Consider the following 14,548-nt stretch of genomic DNA (forward strand, 5'->3'; position numbering starts at 1 on the left):
TTGCTATAATAACAAGGACAATTAATGTTTCTGCTGAGCCTAAAGTAGGCTGTGACTGCAAAGCAAGCCATTCATTCTGATTAGAATCACCAGCAACACTTTGAAAATACGAAGTGCTCCTATTTAGCTGAAGACGAAGTTCACTTTAATAGACATTTATTTGATATACATTGTTTTGTATATCAAATAAATTGATGAATACAATTTATAAATCATCTGTGTTTAACTTATTAAATTGCTTATTGATCATGCACACTACCAAATGGCTTAATGGATTTTACCTTTTGATTTTTGTTTTAGAAGAAATTTTGAAAATAATGAAGACAAAAGGTCTGCAAGGAACCACTGCACTTTCCAGACAAGCAGGCCAAGAAACTCTTTCAGTCCTCAAGTTCACCAAGTCCTAGCATACAGTGTGTGCCCAGAGCTACTGGAAACTGAATGCATTTAGCATATCTTGAAACTGAAGTCATTCATTAGGTAACAAGGAATTTTATCAGAAATTTGTCATTAAAAAAAGGCAGGAAGGTGGAACATTCCCTTCCAGTCAGGCCTATATAATTATTTGCAAAAGTACAGGTAAATATGTGTATTATATTTATAATTTGCATTTTAAATATAAAAGTTATGTATGAAATATTTATTTCACCATTATTTGGTAAGGCAATGGAATTTATCTGGCAAATGTCTTTTTTTTCATACTAGTCCATAAAGGCAGTTTGCTTTCAGATGGCAGGGCCAGTGACACACCTTCATTGTTGTATCTCTGGTGTATATCAGTTCTCCAACTCTATGTCATAATTCAGTTCATGGGGCTCTTGATTACCTTTCCCTTCCACAAAATATTACACTAATTCATTATATTGATGACATTATGCTGATTTGACCTAGTGAGCAAGAAGTAGAAACTACACTAGACTTAGTGGAAAGACATTTGCATCAGAGGGTAGGAAATAAATATGACTGCATTTCAAGGATCCTCTACCTTAGTGAAATTGGTAGGGATACAGCGACATGGGGCATGTTGGGATATTTCTTCTAAGGTGAAGGATAAGTACTTGCATCTTGCTGCTCTTACAACCCAGAAAGAGGCACAATACTTAGTGGGCCTCTTTGGGTTTTGGAGGCAACATTTTCCAATTTCATTAAGTTACTTCAGCCCATTTACCAATTGACTCAAAAAGCTGCTAGTTTTGAGTAGGGCCCAGAACAAGAAAAGTCTCTGTAACGGGTCCAGGCTGCTGTTAAAGCTGCTCCGCCACTTGGGTCTTATGATCCAGCAGATCCAGTGGTGTTTAAGTGGCAGTGGCAGATAGGGATGCTGTTTGAAGCTTCTGGCAGGTCCCTGTAGGTGAATCTTGGTTTAGGATTTTAGAGCAAAGTCCTGCCATCACCAACAAATAGCTAGTCTCTTTCTGAGAAACAGCTCTTGGCCTGCTACTGGGCCTTAGTAGAGACGGATACTTCTTGAGCCACCAAGTTACCATGCAACCTGAGCTGCCTGTCATGAACTGGATGTTATCTGAGCCACCAACGCACAAAGTTGGATATGCCCAGCAACACTCCGTCATCAGATGGAAATGGTATACACGTGATTGGGCCTGAGCAGGCCCTGAAGGCACACGGAAGTTACATGAAGAAGTAGGCCAAATTTCCATAGTCCCCGCTTCTGCTACCTGCCTTCTCTCTTCCAGCCTGCATCTGTGGCTTCATGGGGACTTCCCTACGACCAGCTGACAGAGAAAGAGAAGACTTAGGCCTGGTTTACAGAGGCTTCTATATGATATGCAGGTACCACCCAAAAGTGGACAGCTGCAGCACTCAGCTCACCTCTGGGCTACCTTGAAGGACAGTGGTGAAGGGAAATCCTCCCAGTGGAAAGAACTTTGAGCAGTCCCCCTTGTTGACTTTGCTTAGAAGGAAAAATGGCCAGATATTCAATTATATGCTAATTCGTAGGCTATGGCCAGTGGTTTGGCAGGATGATCAGGGAGTTCAACATAACTGGAAAATTGGTGACAAAGAAATTTGGAGATGAAGTATATGGATAGACACTGAATGGGCAAAAAGGGCGAAGATATTTGTGCCCCATGTGAATGCTCACCAAAGGGTTAGAAAGAAGGATTTTAATAAAGTAGACAAGATAACCTGTTCTATGGATACTAGTAGGCCTCTTTCTCCAGCCACCCCTGTCATCACCCAATTGTTTCATGAACAAAGTAGCCATGGTAACAAGAATAGAGATTATGCATGGGCTCAGCAACGTGGACTTCTACTCACCAAGGCTGACCTGGCCAAGGCTATCTCTGAGTGCCCAGTTTGCCAGCAGCAGAGACCAACACTGAGCCCCTGATATGACACCATTTCCCAGAGTCAGCAGTCAGCTGCCTAGTGGCAGGTTAATTACATTGATCCACCTCCATCGTTGAAGGGATAGTGTTTTGTCCATACTGAAATAGATCTTACTCTGGATACAGATTTGCTTTCCCTTCGCGCAGTCCTTCTACTAAAACTGCCATCCATGGACTTACAGAATCTCTCATCTATGACCATGGTATTCCACACAGCATTACAAGGAACTCAGTTCACAGCAAAAGTGTGGCAGTGGGCCCATGCTCATGGAATTTTCTTACAATGTTCCCTACTATCCTGAATCAACTGGCTACATAGAGCAGTGGAATGGTATTTTGAAGACAGTAATAGCACCAGCTATACAGCAGTGCCTTGTAGGGCTGGGACAAGGTTCTGTGGAAGGCTGTCTACTCTCTGAGTCAGCATCCAGTATATGGTGCATTTCTCTTATGACTGGGATTCACAGGTCCAGGAATCAAGGGGTCAAAATAGGAGGGACACTGTTCGCTATTAGCCCTAGTGACCCACTAGCAAAATTTTTGCTTCCTGTTGTCATGACTTATGCTCTGCTGGCCTAGAGGTCTTCCACAGGGTGGCATGTTTTCCCTTGAGAGGTACAATCATGATTTAATTGAACTGGAAGTTGAAGACTGCTCCTCCGCCACTTCGGGCTTCTCATGCCTCTAATTCAATAGACAAATGAGTTACAGTGCTGGCTGGGTGATTGTTCCCGACTACCAAGTAGAAACTGGACTACCTCCAAATGGTGGTAAGGAAAAGTATGTTGGGAATATGTGAGATTCCTTAGGGCTTCTCTTAGTGTTACCATGCCCTGTGATTAAGGTCAGTGGAAAACTACAACTTAATTCAGACAGGACCACTAATGACCCAGACCTTTCAGGAATAAAGGTTTGGGTCACCACCAGGTAAGTACCATGACCAGATGAAGTGCTTGCTGAAGGCAAAGGGAATGCAGAATAAGTGGTGGAAGAAATACTGACTTTGATCATATGACCAGTTACAGAAACACAGACTGCAATTGTCATAAGTATGTCCTCCATATTTTGCTATGACTCCATTTTGTGTGTGTGTAGCTTTCTTTCTTCTCATTTCCTTATTCTGTGACATAAGATGCATTGATTTTATTATAGTGATGTATTATAGATTTATTATAGATGCATTGTTTAAATATAGTGTTTAAATATTGTTAATTTTTTAAACTGGCTCCAATGTTCAACCTTGATTAATTTTACATCATGGTATTTAAGTTATGGGATATCAAGGAGAGAGTAAACATCACATGAAGACTTTACCTCCTCTTCTGGGAAATGGGTTAGTGTGTTTCTGGTAGAATGCTCAATTGTTAATCGTGTTAGATGGAATTATGACCTTGCTGTTGTGTTTATGTGGCAGTTAAGTATGGTTTAAGGAGATGCGTATGGGTGCCAAGTTGACAAGGGTAAACTTGCGATGGTTAATTTTATATGTCAACTTGAATAGGCCACAGGGTCCCAGGTATCTGTTTAAACATTATTCTGGAGTGTCTTGAGCGTGTTTACAGAGGAGATTCACATTTGAATTGGGGGATTCAGTAAAGGAGATGGCCATCCCCAAGGTGGGTGGACATCATCCAATTTGTTGAGGATGTAAATAAAAGGCTGAGGAAGGAAGAATTCACCCCCCCTTTTTTTTCCTGCCTCATTGTTTGAGCTGTGACATCTCATCTTCTCCTGTCCTCAGATGGATTTACATCACTGACTCCCCTGGTTCTCACGCCTTTGGACTCAGACTGAATTATACCACAGGCCTTCCTGGGTCTCCAGCTTTATAGATGACAGATCATGGGACCTCTTAGCCTCCATAATCATGTAAGCCATTTTCTTGTAGTATTGATAAAAGATATACCAATCTATAAAACAGATAGCTATGAAAGAAAAGGGAGACGGGCACATGCCTAGGCAAATAGGGAAGGGTCCCTGAAGAACCTCTGACTTGCCCAGGTCATTGTGCACAGATGGCTTGCCTGAACATGCCCACTGTGAAAAATTCCATTTCTCAACACGTGTGCAGTAAGGGAAATAAATCAATGTAGCTTAGACCAAGCGCCCGTACATGGGGTGGAGCCACGCGGAGTTTGCGCCTTATGCAGGGGAGAAGCCATGAGCCTTCAGCTCGTGTGTGGTGGCCTGGCATTCAATTTGTGAGGCGGAAAACCTGCATGAAGGACCCCTCCTTTTGTGGAGAGCTTTGCTTTCGCTTAATAAATTCTGCCCTCCTTGCCTTTCAGTGTATACGTGTGCCTTATTTTTTCTGGTTGTGTGATAACCCAAATTTAACTGAATTAAGGAACAGAAAATCCTGCATCAGCTACATTAATAGCTGTTGGTACTGGATTGAGTAGTGTCCCCCCCACCCCACAAAATTCGTGTTCAACTGAAACCTGTGAATATGATCCTATTTGGAATTAGGAACTTTGCAGATGTAGTCAAGTTAAGACAAGGTCATACTGGGTTAGGGTGGATGCTAAATCCAATATCCCTTGTGTCCTTGTAAGAACAGGAAAATCTGAGCACAGAGACGTAGGGAGGATGCCATGTGAAGACAGAGGCAGAGGTTGGAGTGATGAGCCAACAAGTAAAGGAATGCAGGGGTTGCTAGCAACTACCAGAGGCTAGAAGAGGCAGGGAGGACTCTTCTTTCAAGCCTTCAGAGGGAGCATGGTCCAGCCCACACCTTTATTTTAGACATCTAGCCTCAAGAACTGTGAGAGAATGCATTTGTTTTAAGCTACCCAGTTGGTGGCACTGTTACAGTAACTCTCAGAAATTAATATGCTGAGTGCAAAATTAAAAGCATGATTAGGAATAGACGTGGACACTGATATGGTTTGGATTTGTGTCCCCGCTCAAATCTCATGTTGAATTTTAATCCCTAATATTGGAAGAGGGGCCTGGTGAGAGGTGATTGGATCATGGGGGCAGACTTCCTCCTCGCTGTTCTCATGATAGTGAGTTCCTAACGAGATCTGGTTGTTTAAACGTGTGTAGCACTTCCTCTTCGCTCTCTTCCTCCTGCTCCAACCATGTGGACATGCCTCCTTCCTCTTTGCCTTGCGCCATGATTTCAAGCTTCCTCAGGCCTCCCCAGCCATGCTTCCTGTACAGCCTGTGAAACCGTGAGCCAATTAAGCTTCTTTTCTTTACCCAGTCTCAGGTAATTCTTTATAGCAATGCGAGAACAGACTAATACAGACACTAAAGAATGATAAAGGGCGCAGGGCGCGGTGGCTCATGCCTGTAATCCCAGCACTTTGGGAGGCCGAGGCGGGCGGATCACGAGGTCAGGAGATCGAGACCATCCTGGCGAACACGGTGAAACCCCGTCTCTACTAAAAATACAAAAAAATTAGCCAGGCGTGGTGGCGGGCACCGGTAGTCCCAGCTTCTAGAGAGACTGAGGCAGGGGAATGGCGTGAACCCGGGAGGTGGCGGAGCTTGCAGTGAGCAGAGATCGCACCACTGCACTCCAGCCTGGGCGACAGAGCGAAACTATGTCTCAAAAAAAAAAAAAAAAAAAAAGAATGATAAAGGGTTTACACTTTCTGAGACGGACTCTTGCTCTTGTTGCCCAGGCCGGAGTGCAATGCCATGATCTCAGCTCACTGCCATCTCTGCCTCTCAAGCTCAAGCAGTTCTCCTGCCTCAACCTCCGGAGTAGATGGGATTACAGGCGCGTGCCACCACATCAAGGAGACCGAAAAGGCAAAGAGATTTGAAAAATAGCAGTGAGTTTGATATAACAGACTAATATAGAACTCTGAAACTAACAGTCAGGGAATGCATATTCTTTCTCAAGCACTCATGGGATGTTTACCAACATGATTACATACTAGACCAAAAGTAAGTCCCTATAAAATTCAAAGAATCAATATGATATAGCTAATCTTCTCTGACTATAAAGTGTTTAGGTTATAAATTGATAACAAAAATAAAATGTAAAAGTCCCCATACATTTACAAAATTTAAAACATGCTTCTAAACAATTCATATGTCAAGGAAGAAATAATGACATTTTAGGCTGGGCGTGATGGCTCACTCCTGTAATCCCACCACTTTTGGAGGCCGAGGCAGGCAGATCACCTGATGTCAGGAGTTTGGGACCAGCCTGGCCAACATGATGAAACCCCATCTCTACTAAAAATAAAAAAATTAGCTGGGCATGGTGGCATGTGCCTGTAATCCCATGTGCTCGGGAGGTTGAGGCAGGAGAATAGCTTGAGCTTGAGAGGCAGAGATGGCAGTGAGCTGAGATCATGCCGTTGCACTCCAGCCTGGGCAACAAGAGCAAGACTCCGTTTCAAAAAAAAAAAAAAAAGGAAATGACATTTTGAAAATTACTGAACAGAGAGTGAACGCTAATATAAACTGTGAACTTTAGTTAGTAATAATATATCAATATTGGTTCATCAATTGTAACAGATGCACCACACTAATGCAAGATGCACCACACTAATGCAAGATGCAAATAACTGGGGGGAACTGTGCTTGTGTTTGTGCAGTCAGGGAGAGGTTTGTGCAAACTGTACTTTTTTTTTTTTAACCTGTGTCTACAACAAAACTCTCTGTACCTCCTTATCAGTTTTCCTGTAAAGCTAAAACTGTTCTAAAAAACATTTAAAAGGTCTTTTAGTGTAAGAGAAAACCAAAACAAAGCAAACAAACAAAAAGGCAACATAATGATAAACAAACAATTCAGGTTAGCGCTAACCAGTGGGATGAGAGGAGGTAAGGATGACTGGGAGAAAGGCTAGAGGAGAACCAGGCACCCAGGTAAACACCATAAAGGGACTGGCAGTGTTCCAGTTCTGAAGCTGGATAGAGGGTTTCTTGGGTATACATTTTATTATTTTAAATTCATGTGAACTGGGCCATGATCTTACAGTCTGTGTTATTCTCATGTGCAGAGGTTCAACTGGTGTACCAAGTTCTTTATTAGTGACACACTAAAAATTTATTGCTTATGCATTTTATAATCTAATGTGCTTTGTCCAGGGCATAGAAAGTGTTCTATTCCATTTAGTCATTCAGAGACTCAGGATCCCTCTGTTTTGTGCCACCATCACATTCAGCTTGTAACCTCTGTCAGCATGGATACGGAAAAAAGAGGAAGATCGTGCATGAGAGATTTTTGAGCCAGTCCTGGAAGTAGCATAAGTGACTTCGAATTCCAGTGGCCAGGACTCATTCAGATGATTCCAGTATAGTTGAACTGTATGCCCAAGAAGAAGTGATTCTTGTAATTCTTCCCCCTAAATAATTGTGTTAGACAAAACCTTGATAACAAAACCAGATAAGGGTTATATAAGAAAGGAAACTGACAGGCCAATCACATTCACATAGAGGAAAAAAAGAATAAAACTTCAACAAGCTAAATCTAGCAGTATATATAAAACAGATGATATACTATCACCAAGTTGAGTTTATCCCAGGAATGTAACCATGGTTTAATAGAAAAATCTATAAATTCCATTTATCATTCTAATAGGTTAAAGGGAAGAAAAATAGCACATTATCACCTCAACAGATGTGGACACACATTTGTTGAAATTGAATACACTTGGCAAACTAGGAAGAGAAGGAACTTTCTTAACCCAGTATGGTCTGTATACAAAAAACTCTGGCAAATATTCTGCAAGTAGAAATACTGAAAGCATTTCCTATAAAAATCAGAAACGAGAAAATTGCCACCTATTACCACTCCTATTCAACATTTTCACTGGAAGTCCTAGCCAGCAAAATAAGAAAAGAAAAAAAAATGAAAGGGAAAAGGATAAGAAAGTATGCACAAAATTGTCGTCATTAACAGATGATATTATTTACCAGGAAAACATTTAAAAAAGCACTGAGTTATGATAAGAGGGCTTAGGAAAGTGTTGTCTGTAATAATAATATTCAGAAATCATTTATATTTCTATATAATATACATTTCCCCAAAGCAGGAAAACATTTTAATAATACCACTAAAAATGATAAATAAGGCATCATGGAGTAAATATAACGAGTACAGGACTAACATGCAATTTGATTAAAATACTTTTTTTTTTTTTTTTTTTTTTTTGAGACAAGGTCTTGTTCTGTCACCCAGGCTGGAGTGCAGTGGCGTGAACTTGGCTCACTGCAACCTCCACCCCACGAGCTTAGGCCATCCTCCCACCTCAGCCTCTTGAGTTGCTGGGACCACAGGTGTGCACCACCACAATCAGCTAATTTTTCATATTTTTAGTAGAGATGGGGGTCTCACCATGTTGCTCAGGCTGGTCTTGAATGCCAGAGCTCAAGCAATCCTCCCACCTCGGCCTCCCAAAGTGCTGAGATTACAGGCATGAACCACCACACACAGCCTAAAAGACATTTTAAATACCTAAGTAAATGGAAAATTATTTCATGTTTGACTAGGAAGACTCACTATTATAAAGATACCAATTGTTCCTATATTTACAGTAAAATTCCAGTAAAAAACCCAAAAGTGTTTTTCATAAAACCTGAACAAATGACCAAGAACAGCCTAGACACTCCTAGATAATAGGAGGAGCATGAGAGAGCTTGAACTACTCAGATGCCAAATGCTTGTTATTAAACAATAGTAATTAAGACAGTTTTATATTGACCCAAAGATAAATAAACTGAAACAGAATGGAAAGTCCATAAAGAAACATGTACATATATAGAAATGTGTACATGATGAAATGGAACTGCAGAACAAATGGCATAGTACTGTATAAGTGATTATACACAAAAGGAAACAGTGAAATTAGATTCTTACCTCACACCATATACAGAAGTCCACTAAAATGGATTAAGTTGTAAATAAAAAGGTTGAATTTTAAATTTGGAAAAAATATAGGAGAATATTTTTATGACAATAGAATGGGAAAGTGTATCTATAAAATAGAAAAGAATCACAGACCCTAAAAGACTGATAAATTCAGTTACAGTAAAGAGTTTCGTTCATCAAAAGGCATTATAAAGAAAATTGAGGCTGGGCGTGTTGTAATCCCTGTACTGAGGGAGGCCAAGGAGGTCAGATCCATCTGGGCCCATCCATGTTGCCCCCATAAGACTTGAGGCAAGGGGAAACAGAAAATATACTGTTGCTTATGCTAATTGTTGTATTAATACTGTGAGTAATAAAGTTCCTTGTCTCTGACCCAAAAGCCTTATTTTTTTCCTGCCAACAGTGAAACTGTGGCAGACTAATTTGTTAGGTTGCAAGTGGAGTAAAATCTCAGATCCTTTACATTTCTCAACAGTCCAGTGTGCTGCAATTTTCCCGTGTTAGAACTTCCTTTAGTTCTGCCTTACTGGAGCCAACAGTTTTTCACTTGCCCTTGGTGATGGCACGTTGGGATTTTTTTCATAGGTTATAAAAAGATTTTTATAAATGTCCCACATTGAGTTTTCTGCTTAATATTTTTGTGCAACTTCTCCATGTTGATGAGTTGTTCACTCATTTTCACTGATATATTCCACTATTCATTTATTCATACTTTGATCATTGAATTTTAGGTTGTTTCCAGTTTTCCCTATTATGAATAATGTCACTATAAACATCTCTGTACATGTCTATTGGTACTCTAGTCAATACCTAGAAGTGGAATTTCTAAATCATACAGTACAATTACGTTTTATTTTACCTGATAATGCCAAATTGTTTTCCAGAAAGATACCAGTTTACTTGCCAGTAGTGTATATGAGTTTCTATAGCACCATATGTTCACCAATATTTGGGACTGTTAGACTTCTTAGATTTTGCCAGTCTAGTAGGTCTAATATAATATTGATTTGTATTTTCCTAATGAATAGTATGGTTGAAATTTTCATATGTCTATTAGCCATTTAGATATTTTTGCTCTATTGTCATTTAAGCATTTTTGTATCAGATTTCTGTTGTCTTTTTACTTGTTGATTTGTAAGAACCAATTATTCATATATTCTGGCTACTAATCTACATTTTGCAAACATTTTCTACTCAATCGTCTCAATTTTGTTTCTTTTTTTGTTTTTTGAGCCAGCATCTTGTTCTGTCACCCAGGCTGGAGTGCAGTAGCGCAACCTTGGCTCACTGCAACCTGTGCCTCCAGATTTCAAGCAATTCTCATGCCTCAGCCTCCCAAGGAGCTAGGATTATAGGCATATGCCCCCACACAAGCCTCTGGAGTAGCTGGGACCACAGATGTGCACACACCACCTGGCTAATTCTTGTATTTTAAGTAGAGATGGGAGTTTCACCATGTGAAACTAATGCTTATTAGACTGTAGAGAAGAATGTGTGCTCTTTATTTATTTATTTTTTTGAGACGGAGTCTCAGTGTTGTCCAGGCTGGAGTGCAGTGACATGATCTCGGCTCACTGCAGCCTCCGCCTTCTGGGTTTAAGCAGTTCTTCTGATTCAGCCTCCAGAGTAGCTAAGATCGCTCTGTTGCCCAGGCTGGAGTGCAGTGGTGTGATCTTGGCTGACTGCAGACTTGACCTTCTGGGCTCAAGTGATCCTCTCACCTCAGTTTCCCTAGTAGCTGGGATTATAGGTATGGGCCACTGTGCCTGGCTAATATAGTGTGTGTGTGTTTTTTTTCTCTGTAGAGAAGAGGTTTTGCCATACCATGTTGCCCAGGCTGGTCTCCAATTCCTGGACTCAAGCGATCCACCCCTGCCTTGGCCTCCCAAAGTGCTGGAAGTACAGGCATGAGCCACTGCACCTGCCAAAACTTCGACTATTCTTATTGGCTAATAAAAGGACAGTGAACTGTGATTGTGCCACTGCTCTCTAGCCCAGGTGACAGAGTGAGACCCTGTTTCAAAAAAGAAAAGAAAAGGACAACTTTAGAATTTCAGAAGCCTGAAACAGTGTGGATACGTGGCTACAGTTTGATGATAGAGGAACGCACAGAGAGTTTTGGAGACTGTGAAGTCAATACATCCTATACATCCTGTAATTGATAATGGCTAAGTTGAGTCTAGAAAGGAGAATGGGATTCAGGCAAGTGCAGAAGAAGTGAGATGGCATTCAGCAGAGGGAAGAGTGCATGGAAAGGCCTAGACGCTTCAGAGTCAGAGTCCAGCATATTCAGGGAATTACAAGTAGCTCAGTCTGGCTAGGTCCGGGATTCAGGTGGAGGACTGGTCAAAGAGGAGTCTAGGATACAGCAGGAAACAGCATTCAGTGCTCACAAATTATGGGAAAGGATGTCATCTTTATTCTGAAGACATGCTTCTAAGCAAGGAGTCAACAAAATCAAATGTGTTTTCAAAATACATTCTGGGCTGGGCACAGTGGCTCACGCCTGTAATCCCAGAATGTTGGGTGGCCAAGGTGGGCAGATCACTTGAGGCCAGGAGTCCGAGACCTAGCCTGGCCAACAAGGTGAAACCACATCTCTACTAAAAATACAAAAATTTGCCAGGTGTTCTGGTGTGCACCTGTAATCTCAGCTACTTGGGAGGCTGAGGGAGGAGAGTCACTTGAACCCGGGAGGTAAAGGTTGCAGTGAGTGGAGATTGTGCCACTGCACTCCAGCCCGGGCAAGAGAGCAAAATTCCATCTTGAAAACAAAACCAAAAACAAAACAAAAGAAAAACTAAAAGATCACTCTGGCTGTGGGGAATGGACCAGAGGCAGGTTAATCAGGAGATGGAGGACCCACTTGAGACTGCTGTGGTTAAATGAAGAGATGGTAGTGGCCTGAACTGAGGTTGAGGCTGTGGGAATGGGAAGAGGGAACATATTTGCGTAGGGTAAAGAAAGGACAGCACTTGGTAACTGATTGAATACCTGTATCTATAGATTCTGTCTGTCTGTCTCTTTCTTTCTCTCTCTATCATCTATCCATCTGTATCTACCTATTATCTATCTATCTATCTATCTATCTATCTATCTATCTATCTATCTATCTGAGAGAGAGGTAGGAGTTGAGGTGACTTGTGGGTTTTTAACTTGGGCAGCTGAGAGAATAATAGTGCCATTCCCAGGAATGGAAACCAGAAGGGGGAAGCTTTGTGGAGGGAGAGTAAAATGGAATAGGGGGAAGATGATAAGGACAACATGGGGACAAGTTAGGATTGAAGTGAAACTTTTTAAGTGGACATGTCCAAATGTTTATGCACATGGGTCTGGGTTGAGGAGAGAGGAAATGAACTAGAGTTATTGAAATTGGAGCTATTATCATGTGAGGAGTGTTTGAAGTCATGTGATTGAATGAACTCATCAAAGGAGAGTCTTCATGGGATAACAGTTTTCAGGAAGGATTAAGCTGGTGCAATGCTCTTTTAGGACCTACATCTTAAATAATAATGTAAGATGCCTAGGGGTCCAATTAATACACTTTTTAAAGTGCCTAATATTCGAAGCTCTAGAAATCTTTTTAGCTATTTACCAAAGGTGTCTTTTGCTTTAGAAGGCCTTTGGTTTTATAGCTCTCTCTCTCATCTCTAGATTTATGCAAAAGGAGGTGGGTGGCTAAAGTTCTAGCTTGGGAATGCCAGCCCTTAGGTTGCCATAGCTTATAATCCTTTCATCCAGCCAAGGGGAGGATTCTGTTCAAAATGAACATTAAGACTGCTTCTGGGGGCCAGGCGCAGTGGCTCATGCCTGTATCCCCAGCACTGTGGGAGGCCAAGGTGGGTGGATCACTTCAGGTCAGAAGCTCTAGACTACCCTGGCCAACATGGTGAAACCCTGCCTCTACTAAAAAAATACAAATAATTAGCCAGGCATGGTGGTACACGCCTGTAGTCCCAGCTAGTCGGGAGGCTGAGGCAGGAGAATTGCTTGAATCTCAGAGGTGGAGGTTACAGTGAGCCAAGATCATGCCACTGTACTCCAGCCTGGGCGACAGAGCAAGACTCTGTCTCAAAAAGTAAATAAATTACAGAAAAGACTGTTTCTGGCACCAGAGCAGCAAGTGTTCAATGAGACCAAGGGATAAGAACAGTTTCAGTGGTCCTGATAATCTTAATCTGAAAAACAGAGAAATGACAGTCTCTCCTTGGTAGTCTCTTAATCTGAAGTTTATGGACTTCCAGAAACCTGGCCACCCTCTGTGTATATGTAAAGGCTTTTTCCTTCTAGAGAAAGTGTGTCTAGCTTTGTTTAGGTTTTCACCAGTGTCTGTGATCCCCTATAAGTTAACACCACTTACCATTTTCTCAAAGCCTTGTAGTAGAACAGAGTAAAATGGAATCTTGGTGTATTAGCATTCTTTAGAGGGACAGAACTAATGGAATAGATACATATTATATATATAAAGGGAGTTTAATAAGTATTAACTCACACAATCACAAGGTCCCACAATAAGCCGTCTGCAGTCTGAGGAGCAAGGAGAGCCAGTCTAAGTTCCAAAACTGAGGAACTGGGAGTCCTGTATTCACAGGCAGGAAGCATCCAGCATGGGAGAAAGATACAGGCTGGGAGGCTAGGCCAGTCTCTCTTTTTACATTTTTCTGCCGCTCATATTCTATCTGTGCTGGCAGCTGATTAGATTGTGCTCACCCAGATTAAAGGTGGGTCTGCCTTTCCCAGCCCACTGACTCAAATGTTAATCTCCTTTGGCAACACCTTCAGAGACACACCCAGGGTCAATCCTTTGTATCCTTCAATCCAAACAAGTTGACACTCAGTATTAACCATCACAAGTCCACCCCTTGTCAACTTGAGCCTATACACATCTGCTGAGATCATGCATAATCTTCAAATAAAGACAATAAGGTCATAATGACACCTAACATAATACAACTATCCTTCATACAACCAGAAACGCACCAATCCCCAACCCAAATACATAAAGTTAACAGTACTTAAATGCTGATGTGAAGTCAATAAATCTTATGTCACAAGATAAAGGAGGAAGGAAATAAAATGAAGATATTTTCTTAGTACAAGTGTATACATGCAAAAACATGTTTTTAACAAAAGGAGGAAATACTGATGACAATTACAGTCATTTCTGCAATTGGTCATGTGGTCGTAGCTGGTACTGATGACTACCTTGTTATACTACTCATTCTGTATTCCCTTTGCCTTCAGCAAGCATCTCAGCAGGTCGTGGTTTTTTTCCTGGTGGAGTAACCCAAATCTTCATTTCTGAAGGGTCTGGGTCATTTGTAGTCCTGCCTGGATTGGGCTGTTGTAGCTTCCTATTGAC

At 41.4% G+C, this 14,548-nt stretch overlaps 1 protein-coding gene across 3 annotated transcripts in view; it reads left to right on the plus strand.

Moving 5' to 3' along the window:
• N6AMT1 (N-6 adenine-specific DNA methyltransferase 1) overlaps positions 1–14,548 on the plus strand; it is a 348,457-nt gene that overhangs the window by 12,340 nt on the left and 321,569 nt on the right. The window contains exon 6 of one of the 3 annotated variants that reach the window (XR_007724273.1): positions 301–4,220. Coding sequence is in view for 2 of the 3 variants with exons in the window: in XM_050784732.1 (XP_050640689.1) it covers positions 301–407 (107 nt within the window). In the remaining variant the exon portion in view is untranslated. Of the gene's footprint in view, positions 1–300; positions 4,634–14,548 lie in introns of those variants that run through there. The other 2 variants (XM_050784732.1, XM_050784733.1) reach the window with 2 other exon arrangements.

This window comes from Macaca thibetana, chromosome 3 (assembly GCF_024542745.1).
Source record: "Macaca thibetana thibetana isolate TM-01 chromosome 3, ASM2454274v1, whole genome shotgun sequence".
Classification (NCBI taxonomy): domain Eukaryota; kingdom Metazoa; phylum Chordata; class Mammalia; order Primates; family Cercopithecidae; genus Macaca; species Macaca thibetana.